The sequence below is a fragment of the Saccoglossus kowalevskii genome, chromosome 22 (assembly GCF_978046115.1).
Source record: "Saccoglossus kowalevskii chromosome 22, keSacKowa6.1, whole genome shotgun sequence".
In the NCBI taxonomy this organism is placed as follows: Eukaryota; Metazoa; Hemichordata; class Enteropneusta; family Harrimaniidae; genus Saccoglossus; species Saccoglossus kowalevskii.
The window spans coordinates 8,451,248-8,461,033 of NC_140662.1; the positions used below are offsets into that span (position 1 = coordinate 8,451,248).

General features: G+C 37.7%; 1 protein-coding gene across 1 annotated transcript; it reads left to right on the forward strand.

Moving 5' to 3' along the window:
- Positions 1–1,533: 1,533 nt before the first annotated feature.
- LOC100372934 (frizzled-2) lies at positions 1,534–9,423 on the forward strand. Its single transcript, XM_006820088.3, has one exon. The coding sequence runs from the start codon at positions 1,942–1,944 to the stop codon at positions 3,610–3,612; it is 1,671 nt and encodes a 556-aa protein (XP_006820151.1). The 5' UTR covers positions 1,534–1,941; the 3' UTR covers positions 3,613–9,423.
- Positions 9,424–9,786: the final 363 nt, after the last annotated feature.

Genomic DNA, 9,786 nt, shown 5'->3' on the forward strand with positions numbered 1-9,786 from the left:
TGATTTATTGAATAGGACAGTGATTTCCCATGCATGCTCTTATTTTTGTCATAAAGTTTTAGTTTTCCACCGGCAGCTGACTTTCATTATGATCCCTTTTTTTTTTACTGAATTATGGGGAAGACAGGCGGGTTTATTTAGATGTTCCAACCATGAATAGTTTCAGTGCGGATAAATCACATGAACTCCGACGCTCGGACTGTAAACATGGTTAAAAGTGTTTTATTGATTCGGTACAGTATTTGTGGAACGCGAAGAAAGGAATGGGTGATGATGATGAGGAGGAGGAAGAACGGGCCGGAACATGAAAGTTGAAAATGTAAATTCAAATACAGGGTTCCAATAACTGCGAAATATTAAAGCCTCTGATATCTCACACGCGGTTTTACGTTTACGTCGACGGGAATAAAATTGCCCGATGCGATGTGAAGTTGAAAACATTTTAAACAATTGCGTTTGTTAATTTCTCGGGTGTGTTTTAATGCACGAGAGCGGTTACCAATCCCTTGTTTGCGTGTCCGTTATGGGCTGGACAGTAAACAACTAGCCACTTCACCACGCATACACCCTACTTAGTAACTCTCCATGCCAAAAAACATACTACTGGCACTGGAGTAAGTTCGTCTCGCGTCGAGCTGTCTGAGGAGACCCAAGTTGCCATGACAACGATCCTTTCGGCCGCCAGGTGCATGGTTTCTGTTGTATGTGCTGGTGGTGACGCGGTCATCTCATTCGTCGATTAGATAATTGTGTTAATTACCCTGCATTCATGCATATTAATTAACAGTAATTATGGAGCAGTGAGGTGACACGGAATGACCTCAAGGTGGCGAATTTCACGTCTCACTGGTTCCACTCAATGGTTACTGCGCAGCTAAATGCCGAAGGACTTGATATGCGTTCACAATATAGCACACACAAGTAAGAGTAGACCCCGACACACCACAATCACGACTATAGCTAGTGTTGAATTTCGGTCTTTAGTTTGGGCCTTTTGTTAGATGCGGTCCGGAATAATCGCGTTAAAAATTGACATTATCACATGTAAAGCTGTCCTAATTCTGTTGCTTCCCTTGTCGTGGTTTGAAAAAGTGATGTCTTTTTTTTCTTTTTTCTTCTCTCTTTTTTTTCTTTTTCTTCGAGTAACGTTTTTTTTGTCTGAACTACGTATTTTGTCAGCCATGTGTTTACGGCGCTTTGTTGCTTATGACGGTAATATAATATTCCCGCTCATGAAAAGTATGTTTTGATGCCGTTTACAAGTTGTTATTTTTTTAACTTGTAAAAAAATAGTTGTCCACTGTCAGTTCTACTCCTGGACTATGAAAACTAAACATTTTGTGTTTTAATTTCTTTATTTTGTGGGATTCTAAAAGCGATAATTTATAAATAACTTTTCCCCAGAGGGAGGCAAAGGAAATAGCAGCGAGCATTTCTTCCATTAGCACTTAATTAAGATATTTATCCGAGCCCTCACCAATAGCAAGCCATGAAACATGTCACGTGACAAAATTCCACCGCCAATTGGATGAACTGCAATTAGAAACCCTTTCTAGGTTTCGCGTACTCCAAATAGCATTGCTCGCAATTTTACGGCAAAAACCGAGTTATTACTGTGAAAAAATGCTCGTTTATGACATTTTGGTGATATCGATGTCTTTCTAAACCCTGTGTGAACTCTTTCATTTGACGTTGATGCCAGTTTTGTGGACAAACCTTTCCAAGGACATCAAAGGACCTCGAAACAGTAGATACTTTTGAGGAGACCGCCGTGACACAAAGACATGTACAGTGTGTTACTGTGGATAGCGAATTCGGTAGGTGCTGTCGAGTGTTAAAAATCGGTTCAAAATCCAACCATTTCGAACGTTATCGGGAAGACAGTGACCGTTCCTTCATGACTTGACCAGTAAGGACACTTCAGTGATCGGAACGATCGACATGGCGTCGTGTAAAGGATCGAATTTGCCCTGTATTTGGGCGTTCATGTGGATTATGGTTGTGAATGTTGTTGTTAGTCAGCACCAATATGAGATGGGCGCCGGACTGCATGATCATGGCCGCTGTGAGCCGATTACAATACCTTTATGTCAAGACATTCAATACAACGAAACGATTATGCCAAATTTACTGAATCACCAAAAGCAAGAAGAAGCCGGACTCGAAGTACATCAGTTTTTCCCGCTTGTTAAGGTAGAGTGTTCGGTTGATTTGAAATTTTTCCTATGTGCTATGTACGCGCCTGTGTGCACTGTACTGGAAACACCACTGCCTCCGTGCCGTTCTCTGTGCCAGAGTGCACGTACCGGCTGCGAATCGCTCATGAATCGTTTCGGTTTCCAGTGGCCAGAACGTCTGGATTGTTCCATATTTCCACAACAGGAACCTGGTGTATTATGTGTTGGACAAAATCGCTCCGTGCCGACGCAAATGCCGACGCAAAAACCAGATAACCGAAGCGTTACACCGACGTCGGACTACGTCGTCCATCCATTTACCTGCCCCGAACAACTCCTAGTCCCGGCTTATTTGGATTACAGTTTCATGGGCGCTGAGGAGTGCGGTGCTCCTTGTGAAAGCATGTTCTTCTCGGGAGCACAGTTGGAATTTGCTCGCATATGGATTGGTATTTGGTCGATATTATGTGCAGCTTCCACCCTATTCACCGTCTCAACGTTTCTCATCGACATGCCCCGATTCCGATATCCGGAGAGACCCATTATATTTTTATCAGCTTGCTACTTCATGGTCGCCGTCACCTACGTTGTTGGCTTTGTCGCATATGTAATTGGAACTGAAATATCATGCAATCCACCTTATAGCGAAGCTGTGGGTTGGTCGACTGCTGTGCAAGGCACCAAGAAAGAAGGATGTACAATTTTGTTTATGATTTTATATTTTTTCACTATGGCTTCGTCGATCTGGTGGGTCATCCTGAGTTTAACCTGGTTTTTGGCGGCAGGTATGAAATGGGGACATGAAGCGATTGAAGCAAACTCGCAGTATTTTCATTTAGCTGCTTGGTCAGTTCCTGCCGTAAAAACAATAGCCATTCTAGCAATGGGCGAAGTAGACGGCGATGCCCTGTCCGGAGTGTGTTTCGTTGGAATTACAGATGTTGACGCTCTTCGTGGTTTTGTCCTTGCTCCATTATTTCTGTACCTGTTGATAGGAACATCATTTCTCCTGGCTGGATTTGTTGCCCTTTACCGTATTCGGACCTTTATGAAACAGAAGCACGATGGCACAAAAACTGATAAACTAGAAAAGCTGATGATCCGAATTGGTATTTTTTCAGTTTTATACACAGTTCCTGCCACGATAGTAATTGCATGTTTTTTCTATGAACAAGCCAACAGGAGCTTGTGGGAATACACCTGGCAAGTTGATCGATGTATACCCATGCATTTTTCTTGCCCTTATGGGGCGGGTCCAGCACCACTAGAAGGACTAGTCACACCAGACTTTACTGTATTTATGATCAAGTACCTAATGCTTCTCATAGTGGGTATTACAAGCGGGTTTTGGATCTGGTCTGGAAAAACTATCAGCTCGTGGCGACGTTTTTATCTAAGGTTAGTAAGTCGTGGCCGAGACGAGACAACGGTGTGACTGACAGACACCAGGTAGGGCTGAATCTGGGAGGGAGGGGGGTTATGGGTGATGTCTTTTGACGATATATGAAAATGAAACCATGCAAAAGTTGCGTTGACAGCTTTTTTTTCCATGTTTTCATACATTTGTCGGAAAAACAAAAAACATCACCATGAATAATTGTTATACAACCCCCTATAGAAAACTGGAATAATGTACTTAAAAAAAATATAAGTTGTTTTTCCTTTTAATAGTATTTTATTTAATACCCAGTTTCATAAACTTTTATGTACCAATATTTTTTTTTTAATTTTTAAAATCTGGTTATTTAACTAAGTTGGTCAGCCCTGCAAAAGTTGTATCCATTGTGAGCTATTTTACATTTTTAGACGTAGAAAGTTTTTTTTATATATACAATAACTAATTTTCTGATGATGTTTAAATCCATGAATGTCTAGTAATTATGCTAGAAGGTGGCCAATTCTTTTGCATGGCTGATCTCCAAATATGTTTCTTGTTGTCCCCATATTTACATTTACAGTACGGAGAAAAAGTCAGTTGGGACAGCCGACATATCCCCAATCTGCGGCGTATATGAACTTTGACATCGTAACTCTGCCTAGTCGATACTAGTTATGTACATAAAAAGAAGACTTTTTTGTCGCTTGTGAATTTATAAATCAACTACGCTCAATGGTGAAATCTACACGCCGAAAGCATAGCTGTGTCCAAACAAGGGGGAGGGAGGCCCAGGGAATCAAGTGATCGGTCTGAAAGAGAAAACCGTTCTATCAACAAAGGACATTCATTCTACAGACCCCATTAATTTGGCATGGCAGGGTAACCGATAATGTTGTGTTATTTGGCCGTCTTGTAACCTAATAGTATATATTAGACTCAATATCCAGCTCCTCTCACTCACTGTGTTTGTACAAACCCCCTTGCCTAGTTCATGTCCTGTCCTAAAATTACACTATCTTCACATTATATGTCTTCACATTATGAAAAAAAAATTACCGTGCTAATTTTGTACATTTGTCCATGTTCAGCATTTTTGATTGATTATTTTTAAACAAAGTTTATGATACTTGGTTGGATGTGCAAGAGCCATTGGCAGTGCATTGTACATTTCATATATATATATATATTGGGGAGGGCAGTTATGTACGCAGCAATCGTGGACATATTCGCCGCTGCCCCGTCCAAGAAGATATTTTCAACTTGTAGAGATGTATTATTCGCTTTGTAAAGTAGCTGGGTGGATTTCCTGTTGAATGTCTGCCGTCTTCACTCCCAAAAAATAATTGCCAAATGTGCTCTGCATATTGTATATACGACACTTCTTGAGATAAGTTTTTATGAATACTAAATGTCTTTAATGGAAATTGTATCTTTGCTGTTTTCTTGTATAGCCTGTTTAAAACATTGTACTATCATATCTAAAAACCTTGGTAACTAAGGTAACATGTCCATTGCATTCTGGGATATTACCTTTGGAAGCTGTCATTGGACCTCAGGTTGTCATATTTTAGATTTCGATAGCGTATTGATAAACCAATTGTTATATGCATTTAAAATGAATGTTAATATTTTGCGCCACAGTTCTCGACTGAATGCGAGTATATAATATTTACTTGTGGGCAAGGTTGGCCACATCATTCATTTTCCCGTTCACTAAATCTCTGTATAGTTCCACATTAGTTTGGAGCAAGTTGCAAAGTTATTATCAATCATATTGCACACCTTTCAACTAATCGTTGGTTACTTGCTATACCCAGGTAGATATGATAGTATAATGTACAATAAACAAGCCAATCAGACCATTGCATTCTGTTTACTAGTTTAAATCTGGGGAACATGGTTTTATTTACTGTTCAGAGTTAGACTGTAAAAAAAAAACGCTTTCCTAGGATAGAAAACCGAACAAAAAGAATTGGTAACTATTATTATTACCATCAATGACAATTTCCAGATTGTTAAATATTCAGTGTCCGGACTATTTTTATGTTAGAAATGTATTGTAGGTTAGAGTACATTTCTCAGTGTTCTGTAGCCATTTTTATAGCGTCTGTTGTAATAAAATTTTTATTGTTGTGTAACGTCAAAAAAAGTTTATATTTGTCATGATGGTATAAGTAGGGTGACGAGACCTTTGCTCATGGGTAGCTAAAACATAGGAGTATGCTAATTGCGAATTAAAAAACAATTGGGATACGATGGATTTGGTTTGATTTGAAAAGTATGGTAAAAGTATTATGGTTCATTACTGAAATATATACCCAGCATTCTCGCAGAAATTCATTGAATTTTCGCGTTAAAGGAGTAGTAAACTACATGCTACTGGATTTCTCTAAATATATTTGAATTGTGCACAACTGGGACTTGAATGAAAGTGTTGTAGCTGACGTATATCAAGATCCTTGTTATTGTACAGAATCAGCCCCATTCCCTATTGATACAGTACAAAAAATATTCAGCGTAATTTTCAAGCATTTTGTTGCCCAATTACCATTATTCTAAGTGAGCCGCAAGCTGAAAATTGTTGTCCTTTTTTAATAATAATTTTGTGGCAAATTGCAAGTAGTGTTAGCCTGATAACCTGGAGCTTAAAATGCGATATTGTGCAGTATATTTCAAATTTGTATTTGAAGATGCCAAGAAATAGATACAGGGTGTCTGAACATGTTTGATATGCTCGTAGACACTATGAAACTCGTACGGTATTGCTTCACTTTCCGGAGATCTCCGTCCATTCCCAGGGAGAACCAGACATAATACCACAGCATGGTAGTTAGATATATACATGTGTTATTTTAGGAGAAATGCTGTGCTTGGAGTGATCTGATCTTTAATACGCACACTGCTATGAACATGCTGGTTAATATCGGATTTATTTCAAAAATACCATTCTTTTTAAAATTGGATCATTCCGAAACCATCTGATCTGCTGGATGGTTTAAATTTTATTTTGATTAGTTGTAAATTACCGTTATAGCAGTTGGAGTTTTTGTGATCTCTCAAATATCACCCAACTGTAGTTTTATTGAATTGTTGACTTCCCTCGACAAATCTATAAGCCTTAATCGAGAAAAGTCAATTTTCCAAAACTAAACCTGCATAATTGTTCATATTTTTTCGAAAATCTTGATCAAGATGTATAACGAATTAAAAATAGTGTACATTTAGTCAAAAAATTATAAAAAACTTGTAGAAAAATACCTAATTATTCTAAATGACGCACTAAGATTTTATCGAGAAATGCAATTTGAAATGAATTTATGGTTGTTATCTTTTCATAAACTTGAGTTTTAACTCTAATGTTATTACGTATCTGTGTTGATGGAAGCGCTTGCATTACTCATCAGTGATTTAAAAACAAATTACATTTGTGTTTATTATACATCACTTTACATTTTGGTATGATACTTTGTCTTTTTTCTTTTCTTGGGTGATTTTAAAAGCTGAAATGACGTACTTTGATGATGTTACCGATATTCAGTGGTTGTCAATTTGTGATTCGAATTGTTAATAAATAAATTATGCATATCAGTCATTTTAAATTCAATAGATGGTCTGTAAATATTGTTAATCTCGTGGCTGAATTTTCTAAGAGGTCACATTTTTTTTTTGGAGACTAGAGACTAGAATTGTAAAGCAGTGTTCCATGTTCACTTCACTATTGACTATTATATAATGAGTTATAATTAGCTTGGCAAATCATGATTTATGCTGGTCGTAAAACCAATGTGAAAAATAATAATGTCCTCAAGCATCATGAAAGCTTGTTATATTCAACGCTTTTTTCCCCAAAATTTGTCATTGTTAAGATTAAAGAGAAATTCGCTGAGTCAAGATGGCTGCCTGAAAAGCAAATATTGCACAATTTGAATATTGTGTGTGAAAAAAAAAAAAAAAATATGTAGCTGATAAATCCCTGTTTGACTCAAAGAATTGTAAATTTTGAAGGGGAATTTGATATTGTGGACACAACATATTGTGTTGTAGGCTTTTATTTAGGAGGTTTGTGTCAAGGGATTACGCTATCTTTCCTACTTGATACCTTTTACCCGAGATTCAGACGCAAATTAAAAATGACATTTTAAAAAATTGAATTTGGTACAAAACTGACTGAGAAGCCATACTAGACTGATAATCTCATAGCGAAGCTTGGCCAAAGCTATAATTGTCAGAGTATGTTAGCACATGTAGAAAATAATGCTCTGTAATAAGACCGCCTCACAATGGGGGGTAGATAGTGGAGGTTCCCCTGGGATGAACCTCAAACTCCACTCAAAATAGTCACTGGATTTGCTGATTATTTCCTGGGATGACTTTATTGTTGCTTTATCTCACTAAGCAATGTCATTTATTTTTTCACACGAACAGCCTTAGCTTTGAAAAAAAAAATTGGGTGGACGAACAAAATTGTTAATTCGTTTCAATAGTATTCGGTATGACAAGTGGAAGTTTTAGTTTTTTTTTTTTTATTTTTCAAATCAATTTTATAATGCTGTTTTTTATTTTCTGAAAAAAAAATTAATTCTGATTCATGTACCACGAGGTCAGAACAACAACACGCCTAAGGAGTGAGGAAGCTGTGGGTCTGACTCAAATTGCTTTTTTTTTTTTTCTTTCCCCGAGTCTTCATGGTTGAATTACATCAAGCAAGGACATTGGTATTTGCATATCAGCTATGGTGATGTGTAAAGGGCTTCCTTTGCCGTTTTTCCTCCATGTACAAACACTTTAAAGTGTGTAGCGACTTGAGATTCTGCTTGCTGGCTGAACAAACCCAGAACAAACAACATTTTCACATACTTGTGCAGTTCCCTTTTTTTTTTTCGCTTAACAAAATTCTGCATGATAATGCTTGCTTACAAGTAGCCAGGCATTTACACTACACAGTAAAGAAGAAAATGGTCTAATTGCTAATGTGATGTTTTATCTTGCTATGAGGTGTTAAAAATTAAAGAGTTCGTAATGACTTTCAAGCTTTCACTTTTCCTAACACTGTGTCTTGTAAGAACTGTGGCAACTTGTTCTATTCAAAACCTTGTTGCCGGCCTCTTGATATAAATGCAAATCAGGGCTTTTATTGTTGATGGATGCCTCCCTCTGAACTACTCCTGTTTTTTCTGGGTAATGTGAGACTAGTATTAGGGCCTGTGTCCTCCCTTGTTGGTAGCTGTATAGGATTTGTTTACTGGGCAGTTTCATGGGAAGGGTGTAATGTAAACCTGAGTAGCTGCCAGGGCTATTCACCGATTGCTTACAGTGGAGCCTCCGGTTACTGTCACTGAAAGACTCCATTTCAAGGCATAGAGCTGAATGCTAGGACTGTTACGGGCAGGAATGTCTTGTCCAAATATCATTCTAAATTGCCTCAGCTTTTATTCATCTAGCATTGGATCCTCAAGACAACGACGACGACAGCATTATTGAAGTATGAATGTGTTAACGGTTGTAGGGTTTCCACGCACGCACATTGACACCCTTGATTCAAGACCACCCGAATTCTTCCCCTATGCTTTTAATAGAATGGCTTGGTTTTTCAACCTTGAACAAGACTCTTAACTGTTACCCAACTGTTAATTGAGTTTTTGATCATTGTTTTGTAATTCACACTGAATAACGACCTCCAACTATTGTTGGTAGAATTATAAAGCACTTACCACATTCTTTTGTTCACTTTCAAAAAGTTAATAACATCCCTCTCTTTTTTTTTTGAAGAGAGGGGGGGGGGAGGGGTTAGAGTTATTTTGTCAGTGGGTTGTATACACTTTATTATATTTGTATGTTAAGAATTAAAATATTTATTGTGTATTAGAACTGTTAAGTCGTTATGTGATATTGCTTAGGAATTCCAATCTGTATTATGACTGGAATTCAAATGTGTGTGATGCTAAAGCACTTCTCATCTCTTGTGATTCGAGTTATGTAATACTTAATTAGTCGTGCATACAACACATTTAAGTACACAAGTATTGCCAAATAATTACTTTGCAAATCTTTTGTGTGTGTGTGTATGGTGTGTGTGTGTGGGTTTTCGCAATGGTGATTTCACAGTTTGCTACTGGCTTAGTAGGCGTTCGTTATTATTGAATCAGTCTGTATGGTGGATGCTTTAAATTAATCCCTTCTCTGCGCATATCGTTACATTGTGAACAAGGGCAGTATTTCAGTTTCCAGTCT

Coding starts and splice junctions, on each gene's coding strand:
- LOC100372934 (XM_006820088.3), top strand. CDS start 1,942: ATGGCGTCGTGTAAAGGATCGAATTTGCCCTGTATTTGGGCGTTCATG.